This window comes from Somniosus microcephalus, chromosome 5 (genome assembly GCF_052327205.1).
Source record: "Somniosus microcephalus isolate GS21.2 chromosome 5, FLI_Smic_1.0, whole genome shotgun sequence".
In the NCBI taxonomy this organism is placed as follows: domain Eukaryota; kingdom Metazoa; phylum Chordata; class Chondrichthyes; order Squaliformes; family Somniosidae; genus Somniosus; species Somniosus microcephalus.
In genome coordinates, this window is record NC_140991.1 from 43,289,933 (window position 1) to 43,304,518 (window position 14,586).

The 14,586-nt window shown below is 39.6% G+C and overlaps 1 protein-coding gene across 10 annotated transcripts in view; it reads right to left on the reverse strand.

Moving 5' to 3' along the window:
- LOC147117016 (disco-interacting protein 2 homolog C) overlaps positions 1 to 14,586 on the reverse strand; it is a 597,563-nt gene that overhangs the window by 64,525 nt on the left and 518,452 nt on the right. For 7 of the 10 annotated variants that reach the window (XM_085987581.1, XM_085987586.1, XM_085987582.1 and 4 more), the window contains 4 exons: positions 9,954 to 10,065; positions 7,453 to 7,562; positions 2,080 to 2,178; positions 496 to 626 (listed from right to left, as the gene is read on the reverse strand). In XM_085987581.1, the coding sequence (XP_085843707.1) occupies positions 496 to 626; positions 2,080 to 2,178; positions 7,453 to 7,562; positions 9,954 to 10,065 (452 nt within the window). The remainder of the gene's footprint in view (positions 1 to 495; positions 627 to 2,079; positions 2,179 to 7,452; positions 7,563 to 9,953; positions 10,066 to 14,586) is intronic. The other 3 variants (XM_085987584.1, XM_085987583.1, XM_085987579.1) reach the window with 1 other exon arrangement.

Below are 14,586 nucleotides of genomic sequence, written 5' to 3' on the forward strand. Positions count from 1 at the left end.
ATACCTTGAAAGGTTCCAATTGGGATTTCTCTGGAATCATTAGTTTACTTCCCAAGAGTGCAATGTGACATGTGCAGACATGCTAGCTAGTCAGCTAGCAGAGACTGGCATTTAGTAATGATCCTGAAAGACAGATCAAAGGCAGCTTCTGCTTAGAAACCTAACTGAGGTTCGTCAAACACACTTCACTCTGGATTCTTAAGGAAGTCAGAAATAATAGAAAAGTAACAATAGTTTCTATCAGGCAGTTGATCCATTTTATGACTATATCACAGATTGGGGAGGGAAGGTGGTTGGAGGGGGGGGGGGGGAACAAATATTTCGAATGGGAAGTATTCCCCCAGAGTTTCATTCCCCGGTCAACATCGGAGACAAAATGATGGGCTTCATCATTTACTTTCCTATTACATTTACCATGGTGGGTAATTGGGAGCGTTAAGATTGAATGGATAAAAGGTGCTCATTAACAAAGCAGCTTGCAGGTCAGCCCCTCACCTGCAGAGGCACCAAAGAACAAATCCGAGTCCGCAGTAGGGGTCCAAGCAGATTGCTACTTCTCGGGAAGGGTAAAGCTCACACTGCAGCTTTATCGAACGACACAAGGCACTAGTTGCTGCATGGGACATCTGCAGGACAAAGGAAGTGTCTCATTAGAAACGTCTGCATAAAATTGAAGTTTTTCCTCAACAACTAAACAATTTGATCTAGACTTTCCCTCACAATGGCATCGGTACAAAGATAGGCACTACGGTGACGTGGAGTAAATTTTAATATTTTCTAAAATAATGGACCAATGCACTTATAAAAGGCATTTTCGCAGAATTAATTCTCAGTGGGGAACATTTTAGTATCTCTCACAAAACTGCTTTTTCATAATAGTAAAATTGGCACAGGTCTCAGAACTGACTAATTTTAAAATTGTACTTTTATAAAGTCACAAACATTGAAACTATCTGAAACCTAGCCTCATCTGTGGATTTTTAAAAATTGATTATACTATAAAATATCTGCATATTTATTTTAAAAATTGATTACCATGCGACATAAGATTGAACGTGCATGGTTGGAAGCCAGAAGTGCCAATCAATCTCACTGTTGAATGACATTATCCTTATGGCTACCCACTGCGTTAGCTTCCCGCTATGGGTGGCAATTCCAGATGGGCTTGCTCCCAGATTTAGCTCATGCACTTATGGGAAAATCTAGCCATTTTGGCTTTAAAGCTCCTTTGTAAAGTAAACCATTATTAAATCAACTTAAAGATCTCTGTAAACATGCTGTTTTGCCTCCTTCCCCCTGCCTATTTCTAAACTGGCAATTTGCAAATAGACATTTGGTCTCATAAACTCTCCACCATCATCACAAAAAATGTATCTGTGCTTTTCATCTAAGGAAAGAAATTTAAAAATATACTATGTACAAGTCAATAAATGGCAGGTGTAGGCATCCAGAAGCGAGATGATATAGTACTAAAAAGCCCATTGGAAAGGAATTTTTGGTATATATAAATTACTTGTACTATATAATGATCATAATCTGTGTAGTATAAAATTACAATTTGATGGGTTATACTAGAAATTATTCATATTTAGAAGTAAACCTCTGATGCAATAAAATGAAAACCTTAGATTCAAAAATCATGACTTCTTACTTTTAAAATGGCTCAACCTGTTAATTAAGTGATATTTCAAAGATAGATCAGAGACCCAGCTCTCTCAATTAATTCATTCTTCCAGTTCAGATTTGTCTAAAATATGTCAATATTTTAGGATCTATAATTAGCACTGAAACAACTGGGGAAAATGATCGACTACACATCATTGAAAACATCTAAAGCAGTTTAGAAATTAGTTTACAAAAAAAACATTCTTTCATTTTTAAAATTATTTTAATGTCAACAATAGAAAATCCGTTAAGTTCACAAAATCCAAATAATATGAAATCATAAAGCATCCGAGAACAGTATTAGACGACTCAATCGGGTCTTGGGGGGGGGGGGGGGGGGCTCGACTAACATTCATATAGCAGGAGAGATGGCTTTCATGAATAAAAATAGCAATAGTCTATCAAAGGACTCACATTATGAGTGAACTGATTGATGGAAATAGAGGGCAAGGCTTGTGTATATATGCCAGGTGCTCCTGTGTAAGAGTCTTCAACCTCCCAGCAGTAGTTTTTCTACATTTAATTCAAACTAAGAATTCTTAGTAGTCTGCACATAAGAAAGCCATTACATTTTACACAATGGAATTGTTTCAGCTGAAATGCAAAAAGTGTTAAGGTTCTCAAGTGGGACAACCCAAAATTTCAATCCCAAGTTTCTTTGTCAACATTCACACTCTGGTTTCCCCTAGGAGAGAAAGTACTGTTAAGTTTAGTGAGGTCATTTTTTTTTGGTGATTGAAGGGGGTCTCTTTCCCACACTGTTCAAGCGTGTCTCCGTGCAGAGCGATTAACGCATGATATTGATGATGTCCGTGGAGATCTAAAAATGGGCCAAATTGTTCCATTCTTCTCATTTGAGAACAGGCTGGAAATAAAGAAAAACATGGAAGGAGAAAAAGACAATGGAATTATTTCCATCCTCCTTTCTCAGTAAAAATAAAAATACTGTTAGCTTTCCCCAATAGTTTCTACATATGATTGAATTTGGCAGGGGTGGGTGGGGAGGGGGGAAACTATAGAAAGAAAAATGCTGCCTCACGCTAATGAGTATCTTGATCAATTAAAATAAACACGATTTTAAATATTAATCGTGTCAGGATCCATGCTAGTCATATAAAATAGCAGTCAAAGACATTCTGCAAGCCTGAGACTGAACCCAGCTCAGTGATGAGTAATGAAAGTCACATGTGCACAGAGATGGCTAAAGGTCACCAGAGAATCGAGTTGTGGCAGTCTTGGCTCAATCTCGAGAGTGCAAAAGGCAAACAAGTAGATAATGGAAGTGTTCCTGGCTGTAGGATACTTAGTGCTGCTACTACAAGTTAATAAACAGAGTCCTCAAATCTCTGTCACTCACTGCCTGTTCGCACACTCCAATAAGATGAATTGCAAGGGCATTGATAAGAATCAGTAGTCAGAACTGCGAGCAAGCTCCTCCTTCCACTAGATATATATTATATAATATATACACACACACACCTTTTCAAATATCATCACCATATTTATTGCAAAATAAGAAACATTTCTTATAGATGCACAATAAAAAATTATAAAAGAATGATCATTATGCTTTGGTCTGTCAGCATTTGCTCTAAATTCACTGTGAATTTGAGTAAAATTTGCCAAAGTCTAAAGCTCGATTAGGAAAGATTCTGGCATATAAAGACAGCAGTCATGAAGGAGGAAATTAATAGAATTTTATAGTGTTCAAATATTCATAAAGCATTACCTAAAAACCTTAAATCATTTTGTATTACAATGTTACAGCAAGCCAACTCATGAAAATGTCATTGTTGAGCCACAGGGGCTTTAATTTGGTTTTAAGGCAGTAAACAGCACATAAACCTAATAATACCATGGCACATTTCCTGGATTACATGAATGTACAGCTCTCTAATTACAGAGGAAAGATTATTTTGCCAAAAAAAACGAGGCATATTATTGACAATTAACATAACTATTGTCCAAAAATATAATAATAAACTGTACAGTCCTAAATATGGGACTTTGTTTTTTTTTTAAATCATTTATTTTGTTATTAACTTAATCTTAGCAGTTACTCAGAAAAAATTGTGTATACAAGTAACCAATCCAGTGATTATACTCTACAAATGATGTATAAAGGGATATTTGAGTGTTTTTAGTATGTGTGAATTTTCTGTGCTCATCTAGATGAGGAATGGAGCATCTTTCATTTTGGCCAGTGTGTCAGCACCAAATACTTTTGCTTGGTTAATGAATCCTATACTCTGCTTCAACAATATGCCTCAGCCCAAAGCTCAGGGAAAGCACCCCCTTGCTGCACCATTGTGACACTTCTCCATTTCTTAAACCAGCCATTCTGTACCCTCTCTAAGTGAGATTGCCAATTGAGTACCAAATTGTGATGGAAGCCCATGTCCACTAGGAACTGGGTTGAGATCACCCAAAATGTATTTCAGACAGGGCCCTATAACCAGAAGTGACTTTCAGTTCCTCAGCCTGGGCTGGATTTGAGCCCACAACACAGAGGTGAAAGACTATCATGCCAGCCTTTTGGAACATTGGAAGTAACAATTTACATACAGTAAACAATTTACATACACAAATTAGGTAAAATTAATAAAATGACTATTATTTCTATACATGTAATTAAAAACATCTGTCAAGTTCTGTAATGGGAGGAATTTTTCTTATGTTATTAATGACTGTGTGGAAAGTTTGCATACGCATTACTCTCTTATTCGCTACACTGCCCTGTTAACAGGCAAAAAAAGACAAAACCATTGACACAAGATTAAACATGCAGGTGAGAAAAATCCATTTGCAATAAGCAGCTTGAAGATATCGAAACACAGAGGTAGTAATTCAAAGGCCAGTTAAAGAATACCATAAACAAATTGCAAATTTTCCCCCAGTATTTTGTTGCAAGAACGACGTCACAGTGCTCTGAGGACTCTGGCAGTGGGCTTGTAGCCAGATGATCTACAGTTAATCGGAGTCCTGGTTCTGATAGACATTCAAACTTAATTTGAGGTTTTGCTGGCTTGTAAGCTAGGTTGATTACTCCTCAATACAGAGGGAAGCTGTGACATTGTTCCAGCTTCATACTATCCCATCCTGCAGGCTGCAGCAGGTAGCAGGGTCACACAAAAATACATTTCTCCCACCACCCCCCTCCCACGATTCCTTCTCTCTTACTGAAGGAGCCAGCTGATGCTGGGGTACTGTTTCACATGTTTCATACATCGTTGAAGCAGCTATTTTTTTTAGTGAACCCAGATAGTAAATATTGACAGACTATTCAACTGTGGGTGCATTCCAACTGAGCCACATCACGCGTGCGCACCTGCGTAAACCACAAACCTTCCAGCAGAAGTCACTGAATAGCCATTGGGACCAAGAATCGCAATTAATTTTATATTTTTGCCTCGACAACCCATGGATACGGGGGGGGGGGTGGGGGGGGCAACTGTTATGGTCCAACCACTGTCCTGGGTGAGAACAGCTAACGCAGCACAGAACAGGGATCAGATTCTGAGCCATTCCTGGTCTGTGCGGTTTAGATCCACACTGTGCAGTGAATTTACCCACTGAATCATCAGAGGAACATTACATTTTATAAGATTTAAAATAATAATTTTTTCTATTTTAAAAAGACATAGATGAAAACATTTAAATGTTACAAATATGCTTATGAATACCTTCAGCACAAACATTAAAAAATGACAACAAAAACGTCAAGGAAATGCATTGTTTGTAATAATATCAACAAAGCTACGACACTTGTGTGCAGACCTGCTTTGCTATACATATAGTTAATAACTCCCATGTCTGCCTATTTGGAAAAAGTACATTTGGAACAACAGTGGATTTTCAAGTCTAAAATTAACACTGGCAACATTTTAAGACTGAACACTTTATAATTAAAAAAAAACTCCTCGGCAAGCTTGCACCTTTCACTAAGTCGTTGTCTCAAAGCTGAATATTTAATTTCAGAAATCATTTACATTTCACAGATGCATCTTATATGTACCACAGTCTTACGTAGAGATCGCAGAAATGCCAGTTTTATGGTCACATAAAAAATTGACATTTTTTGCAATCCTATTACACAGCAATACAGTCTATGAAAAATGCATTTCATAATCTAATCACCTATTCAGCAGATTATTGAGGTCACTATGTCAGTGCATGGGTTGGTAATATGCTTATTAGCACAGATCAGTTAACAGCCCAAATCAAACTGCTCATGAGGTAAGTTTTTAAATTCTAATATGGTTGGGTTAATAGAAAAACGCTAGGATTGCCACCTGCCCCAGTTTGGACTGAACAGTACGGTTTTTGAGTGGAATGTCTGAAAATGTCTAAAATGGGAAAGTCTGATTTTTAAATACAGATCAATTCTATCATTTACTTTTAGTTTCTAAAACTCAACTTTACTAAGTTTAAATTTTCAATTATTTTTCATTATCAGCAAAGCAAACATCAGGACTCATGTCACGATCCCACCCCTGCCCTGCCTCTATACTGCAATCTGTCTGGTTTTGATAAAAAGGTGGCAATCCTAAAAATGACCTTTACAGAGACGCGGTGATTAAGGATGAGCAAGCCAATCGCATAGGACTTGTTCCTCAATAAGTGCTACTTCTAGTAAAAGAAAACAAACTACAGGAAACTTTGGTTTATCCGGAGGTTGTATGTCCGGAAACCTCGATCTACCGGCAGAAATCAGGAGCCGTTTTGTTAGGTTTTTTTTCTTCTCGTGGCTTTGTTTTCAACAGTCGGGCTCTGGAAAGTCTCTCTGAAGTTGTTGCTAAGCTACAGAGACGCTTCCAAGGTACGGGCTGACTGTTTACAAGCTGTTGCTAAGCAAGTGTTTGTTGTCAGATACGGAGATGAAAACCTCCGTATGCTTCAACATTAACTTTGTATGTCCGGCAGTTTTGATCGATCGGCAACAGTTTGGTCCCGTCGGTGCCGGATATAACTAAGTTTCCTGTAGCATCGAAAAAGGCAGAAAAAAATTAAAATTATCCAATGATAATTGACATTGACAATGCCTTGAAAGTGGCAAGTCTAATCCAAATGGTTCACCAGTCCTCAGTTATATAAAGGTAATCACATTGACTTAAAAAAAAGAACCTTATTTATTTATGTTATAAAGAGGCTCATGAATGGTAACAGTAATTTAATTTAATGCATACAAACAAACCAAATTTAAAACTCTACCTCACAAATACAGTATTACTTAGCTACTCAAATCCATGTCAGGGCACATATCAGGGAATAAAGTAAGGGAGATATTAAGAATAAATATTTTCTCCCCTTCATTTTTATTCAGTATCACTACATCACAAACCAGCTGTGGGACAATAAGGAGACCTGCTGCCAGGCTTCCACCAACATCACTCTGAAAAACTCCTCAGAGTTTGAGAGAGTGGACCTTGGTGGCTCTCCCAGTACAACAGACCTCCAATTGGCAACTTCTCCCTCCAAGGCAGCCCAGCCCAGGTCGGCCATTTGACCTGTGCCCTTCTGCTCCGTAGTGCAGCAGGTGCAGCTTACCAATACGCTGTGCCACCTAAATATAAGCATGTTAACTCCAGATAATTGCCCTAAATTGGATTCAAGTAACCAAAGTTTTGAAGTTTCTCTAGGTCTATATCCCTTTTATCTTATGTTTCCAAACATAATTCTGAAGATTTGTTTCGGTATGGAGACAAGATGTGTGATACAAAAGCAAGTGACTTTTCAGTAAGACAAAGACTCATGAGACGGGAGACAAAAGCTTCTGTGTTATCTTACCTTCACCCCTGCTAGCATTCCTGTTGTAGATACACTAAAATCAAGGTAGGCCAAAGTGTCGGGGTTTGAGGGTTTGTAAATTTGGGCAGGCCGTCTCTTTGGCAAATCATCTGAAAGGAAATTAATGTACTTAAGGAACTGAACTGCTGTACATATGCAGATCATGGGTAAGCTTGCCACTATGCAATGCACAAGTATAACATTTGAGAATGCCACAATTAGGTTAACTGTTTGCTTCCAACCTATCCATCAAAATCAAGCTAATACATGTTTTCTAAAATACAATCAGAGACTTTCTTGTTAATGCTATATACAACAATCCTGGGTCACCACAGGCAATGAAGAGACACTGCATGCTTGTGGCATTAAGGTTAAGGGAAGACTTAATAGAGGTGTTCAACATTTTGAGGGGTTTTGATAAGAGTACATAGGGAGAAACTGTTTTACACTGGAATGCACTGCCTGAAAGGGTGTTGGGAGCAGATTCAATAATAACTTTCTAAAGGGAATTGGATAAATACTTGAAAAGGAAAAATTTGCAGGGCTATGGGGAAAGAGCACGAGGTGTGAGTAATTGGACAGCTCTTTCAAAGAGTCGGCACAGACCGATGGGACAAATGGCCTCCTTCTGTGCAGTATGATTCTATGATTTCCATTGTGCATTGGGAAAATGAGTTTGTCAATCTCTCGCTGTACATTTGTACCTAATATTAGGAAATTAGTAAGTGACAAAATGGGTTTGCGTCTCCTATGGACTGTCAACGCAATTTCTGCTGAGGTTCTCTTAATAGCTGGCTGGCAGACTTTGTAATTTCTCAAGCAAGTGCAGCAAATTACAAATAAACCCTATACTCTTGCCATTTCATTAACCTTAATAAAAACAAATGACAACAATGTCAAAATTAAACCCTGCTGTACAAAATTTAAAAACACTCAACTGGGAAAATCCCAGTGATGAAGTAACTGCAGCATTTTAACGTTGGCTTGCAGCTCACTTCTCTTAAGTTGCTAAGAGATAAATAATCTTCATTCTCCCTTGTATCACTATAGGTACTATGGATGCCAAGATCTAAAGGTGATAAATATAAACACGTTACGTCCCTCTCCATCTATTCATCCAATCTTTCTTCCACGCCTTTAAACCCTTTACACAATGAACCTTGAAATAACATCTTCAGGCTGTTAAAGAGTTTCATTCCCTTTTCAAACTCAGCAACCTTTGACAACATTCAATATCAATGACAACTATTCACTGTCTATTAGGCTGCAAGGGAGAACATCACGCAATTTCAATTAAAACCAATTATGATAAAGTAGGGCAAGTGTTGTCAACTTGGTTTATATATTTTTTTTAAAGTACACACAGCAGTGCTGTGCAAAGTTGATATGTGTACCATAAGCTGTTGCGATCTTTCAAGTTGTTGAAGTAACGCAAAGGTATTTTTTGCTGTTTCACTTTTAACTGCTGCTGCAAAATGGAACCAACTAAAAAGACACTGGCCGGCATTTTCTGATCAACGCTATTTTAACCCTGGCAGGCACCCATGTATTTTAAGTGGGTTACTCAGTTTTAACTAAGCCCATTTATTTGACATGGGGATACCACTGGGTTTGAATAACACTGATCAGAAAATCTAGACTATTGAGTCAGCAAGCTTACAATGTAAAGAAATAGGAAATGGGCAGTCTGGTGCAGAGTGCACTGGTGTATCAATAATCTGCCTCACAGAGTACAGTAAGTCATCTGTTTCCATTCAATAGCAATGAAAGTCAAAATGTGAGTCAACCCAGCATCTCAAAACTGTAGAACTCCTTAGGTTCCCAAGTCTCCCCTTTCTGCGATAATCTTCAGCCTTTAAAAACCAAAACCTGGCATCACCTGATCGCTAGTTCTGAATTTACCTCCTCTTCTTTCATTCTTTTCAACCTCGGTGGTGTGTTGAAACTGTAGGCCTTGACCATTACCTTTGTTTCTCAAACAAAATACAACAGTATCGTATTATATTGCCTGAACTAAAATGTTGCCAGGTTAAATTTTGCGACAGGATATGAGGTTGTTTCATACCTTGCACATATTTTCATTATACTGCCCCGATGTCTTCTCAGATGTTTTAACACCTGCACAGGACATCATAACACTTTCAACATTGAACAGTTCCACATAATTAAAGATAAATCATTAGATTGACCATTAATTTATTTGTACCCATGTTTAATGGCAACATAAGTAGATTACACAACTACTGATAACATATGCACTCCTACACATAACTCAGGTTCCTCATGAGTTATAAAGATTTAAACTAATGCCCGACTATGCAGCCTCTGCCTTTGACCTGGAGATGTTTAAAATGCATCACTGACTGCTTACGCAACTTTCATTGGGCTTCTCATGATGGAAACTTATAAAACCGGGATTGTAATTTAAAAGTGACCTACCAAGCACGGAACAGAGTGCAACTCTGCCTTTTGCACTTAGTTTCTGAACCCACATTTCCTACCTGTGTCTAAAACAGGAGGCCACGTTCTTACATCAACTGCTGCTCCTGCTTCTCTCGACCTTAGAAGTTTTACTACCAATTGCGATGTCATTATGCATGCTGATCTGCTGACCTGCAAAATAATGGATCTGTTAGGTAAGCAATGTACAATCAGAGGCCGTAGGAAAGGCCAAAATTATTTTGGCCTTATGATGGTGCGCTAATTTATAACAAAGATTTGTAGAAAAGAGGGCATCCAAATAGAAAGCTTTTGATCATTAAAAAAAATTATATATATATATAAAATGTATTTTTAAAAATTCATTCTCAGGATGTGGGCAGTGCTGGCAAGGGCAGCATTTATTGTCCATCCCTAGTTGCCTTAATTGAGCGGTTTGATACAACTGAGTGGCTTCAGAGGACAGTTAAGAGTCAACTGCATTTGTGTGGGAGGCTGGAGTCACATATAAGCCAGACTGGGTAAGGAGGGCAGGTTTCCTTCCCTGAAGTACATTTGTGACCTATTTGGGGTTTTAACGATAATCCGATAGCTTCACGGTCACTTATTATAAATAAAAACCCAAGACCCTATCATTCCCCATAATGAGTCTACAAACCACTATGGAATATGGGGAGTGGGCACATTGGGGATTGCACATTTGAGAGTTATAAGTCCTCTTCCGTGTGTATGTATGAGATATATATAATGTATGACGATGTGTTACAACTAAAGAATGATTACAATATGAAAAATGTATTTTACTCCATAGTTACAGTGCAATATAAAACAATATAATTTTACTGTGTAAGATAGCTGCAGTAGTTTTATCAACCAATTAAATACTATTGTTGCAGGGAAAAGGGTGTCATTTTCCACCATGCTCTCTGGAGCGGTGAAAGGGAAATTAAATGCAAATAATTCAATGCGTACACCGTCATATCGCCTTTGAAATTGACCGCAAGTTCGGGATTTCCACATACACTTGCACATGCGATCTCTCAAGGTACACCTTGACAGATGATTCGCACCGACAAGGAAATAATCATTGCTCGCACAGAGTTGGGCTTAATTGCCCACCAACTGCCGAGCAATTACGTCCGAAAATGTTATGGCCAGTGAATGCAGGCGCAGGAGCCTGTTTGACTGTGAAAGGAAGCCATTTGAACGTTGAGAGAAGGAGTGGATATCGTTTCACCACTGATTTCACAGTGCGTCTGAAAGGTTTGTTAACCATTCTGGTATCACTTCACAATAAAATACATGTATCTAATGGCAACATTTAGAAACATTAAAAATATAAAATGTGAAAATGAATATTTAAAATTATCAATGTTTTCAGCACTCCAATTGTATGATCATGAACTGGGCATTCGGCACAGAACATTTATACTTCCTCCAAATGAATGAAATAAAACCATTTTGCTATTTAATTATTTTACAGAATACATTTAAAGCTGGTGTGCTATGCGCATGGTGTATAGTAAATCAACAGGATCATTGCCAACTCCTTTCAGTGCTGTTGAATCGCAATCCATCGTAAAGTTATTGTTACATTTATTTTTTCTCACTAATGGACCTTTGACAGGATATTAAAAGATAGCCTTAAAAGAATAAAAAACTGACCTGATTTACATAAAATACACTGAACACATCCTTAATTTATAAAGCCGGGATGTTTGAAGTACAGCATAGGTAATTCTTTAGACTAGCAAAACATTCTACAACGCTCTACAATGCTCCTTAGTGCAAAGAAGAAAAGGAACATGTTTTTTAGTATGAAATATAAATAATGTAACGTTTAATACACTTCCCAACTGATAGAAATTGTTTTAACCTCAATAGAAGGTTGAACAGCTAAACAATTTATTTCACTTTAGCAAACTGTCAAAGGACGAGAATCTTTCCATTGATCGCAAATTTTTTTTTTAAACCTTCAAGTGGAAAACAGATGCCTAATTATAGTTGGTGTTTTGTTACATAATTTTAACAAAATGCTGATATGAAATAAGTTCAAGTACCAGTTTAATTAAAAGTTTTTAAGAAGTTCTTAAAACGCTTTTAAAATGTAATTTCAATAGAAGAGACTGAAAGATGTTTCTGTGGGCGTGGCTTGGTTTTGACAGATTTTGTAGGCGTGTCTTCCCATACGCAGCGCTCCTGGCCTCCGTGATGTAATACGCTGCGCACAGCTCTGTGGCGCCGAACAGCGCGTCTACGTGTGGGGCCTCGCACAAGGTAGGTTCGTATTCTTTTCGCGGGTCGGTGGCGTATTCTGTAGCTATGCCGCCGACCACAATTTTTGGGCCAATGTCTTTTAGAAGGAAGTAATTTTATTTGTACCTGGAATCCTGATGCAAACCTGACCCAGCACTATTACATAGAATTACGTAGAATGTACAGCACAGAAACAGGCCATTCGGGACAACTGGTCCATGTCGGTGTTTATGCTCCACACGAGCCTCTTCATCTACCTCTATCAGCATCGCCTTCTATTCCTTTCTCCCTCATGTGTTTATCTAGCTTCCCCTTTAAATGCATCGATCAAATATTAATTTCTTTATATTTCTGGTTTACAATACAGCAGCTTTATTCTTGTAGGTTTTACCCTTGGAACAATGTTATCTCACAGTCAAATATCATTCATTTTGAAATTTGGCACAATCATTTTAAAATACATAAAGAGCTGCTGATCTTTATTATGTCAAAATAATCTGTAAAAAAAAAATTTAAATTAAAAACCCATCATTCCTTGTAATGCATTTGGGGAGTGCCAACAAAGCAAGGGAATACACAATAAGTGTAGAGGAACAGAGTGCATGTCCACAGATCCCTGAAGGTAGCAGGGCAGGTCGATAAGGTGGTTAAGAAGGCATAAGGGATACTTTCCTTTATTAGCCGAGGCATAGAATAGAAGAACAGGGAGGTTATGCTAAAACTGTATAAAACACTAGTTAGGCCACAGCTAGAGTACTGCATACAGTTCTGGTCTGCACATTACAGGAAAGATGTGATTTCACTAGAGAGGGTACAGAGGAGAGATTTATGAGGATGTTGCCAGGACTGGAGAATTTTAGCTACGAGGAAAGATTGGATAAGCTAAGGTTGTTTTTGTTGGAACAGGAGAGGCTGAGGGGAGACTTGATTGAGGTGTATAAATTTATGAGGGGCCTAGATAGAGTGGACAGGAAGGACATATTTCCCCTTAGCAGAGAGGTCAATAACCAGGGGGCATAGATTTAAAGTAATTGGTAGAAGGATTAGAGGGGAGTTGAGGAGAACTTTATTCACCCAGAGGGTGGTGGGGGTCTGGAACTCACTCTGAAGGGGTGGTAGAGGCAGAAACCCTCATCACGTTTAATATGTACTTGGATATGCACTTGAGGTGCCGTAACCTGCAAGGCTATGGACCAAGAGCTGGAAAGTGGGATTAGGCTGGACAGCTCTTTCGGCCGGCACAGACACAATGGCCCCGATTTTTGCCTTGTGTGGGAAATGGTCGGGTTTCCCCGAATGTGGGGTTTCTGACACACATAAAAAAGTGTCAGCCAGCTCCACGCAATTTTCCCTCAAGTGGCCAATTAATTCCCAGCATGTGGGAAGCCTTGCTAATTGTCCAATTCGAGTCAGAAATCCTCACAGTATGATGTCATTATTCGTGGTGCTTTCAAAGTGTCCAGCAAGCTTCTCCACCTCTGCAGGCTTCTCAGCCACTCTTGCGCAATGGCAGAGGAGCCTGCACCAGCTGCTGCCAGCGGCAGAGGCCGAGCTGCCTTCAAATTCGACGAGGCTTCACTGCAGGCATTATTGGATGGGGTTAGGGCCCACAGGGAGGTCCTCTTCCCTAGGTCAGGGAGGAAGAGGCCTCCCACTGAGACCAATGCTGCATGGATGCAGGTGTCAGCAGTTGCCAACTCGCTGGGAGTCACCAGAAGAACCTTGGCATTACATCACTAACTCCTTCCTTTACTCCCCCACAGTACCATCCAGAGCCCCCGTCCTCACTGTGGAGGAGGAAGAGGCTGTGCAGCCAGACTCCTCAGAGGAAGCTCCAACCTCTGAGGGCGCAGCGTCAGCAGAAGTAAGCGCACCCAGCACCAGCACAGACACTCACACCTCGGGGGGACCTTCGGGACATAGTGTTGTCACCTGGTGTTTCACAGCTCACAAGTGAGCCTCAGCAGATTCTGGAGACAGGGACAGCAGTGGAGAGTCCTCATCAGAGGGCGCAGGACTCTGCCAGCTCAGCTGCGCTGCATGTCGACCCTCTGCCTCTGGGTCCATCCGCAAGAGAAGAGGTGATGGATCTCCATGCACAGATGCAGGAGTCTCTGGCAGGTTTTGTCTCCAGGGTCGCTGCGAGTATGGAACGAATGGAGGAGTCCATAGCGACCATGAGCAGAGCCTTTGTGGAGTCACTGGCGCATGAACGCATCACCATGGAAAGGTTGGCAACCTCCATGGAGGAGATAACTCGCCAGGGCACGGAAAACATGGTGAGTGCTCATAAGAGAATGACATCTCTTGAGGAGCGCTGGCCATCTATTGAACAGAGAAACCAGACCTTCAGGGAAGTCCTTCTGAGTAGGACTGCCAGTGCAGATACGGGTCCCCATGGCCCCCTAAAGCGCAGCAAGGTGCTCTCAAGCCACTTCC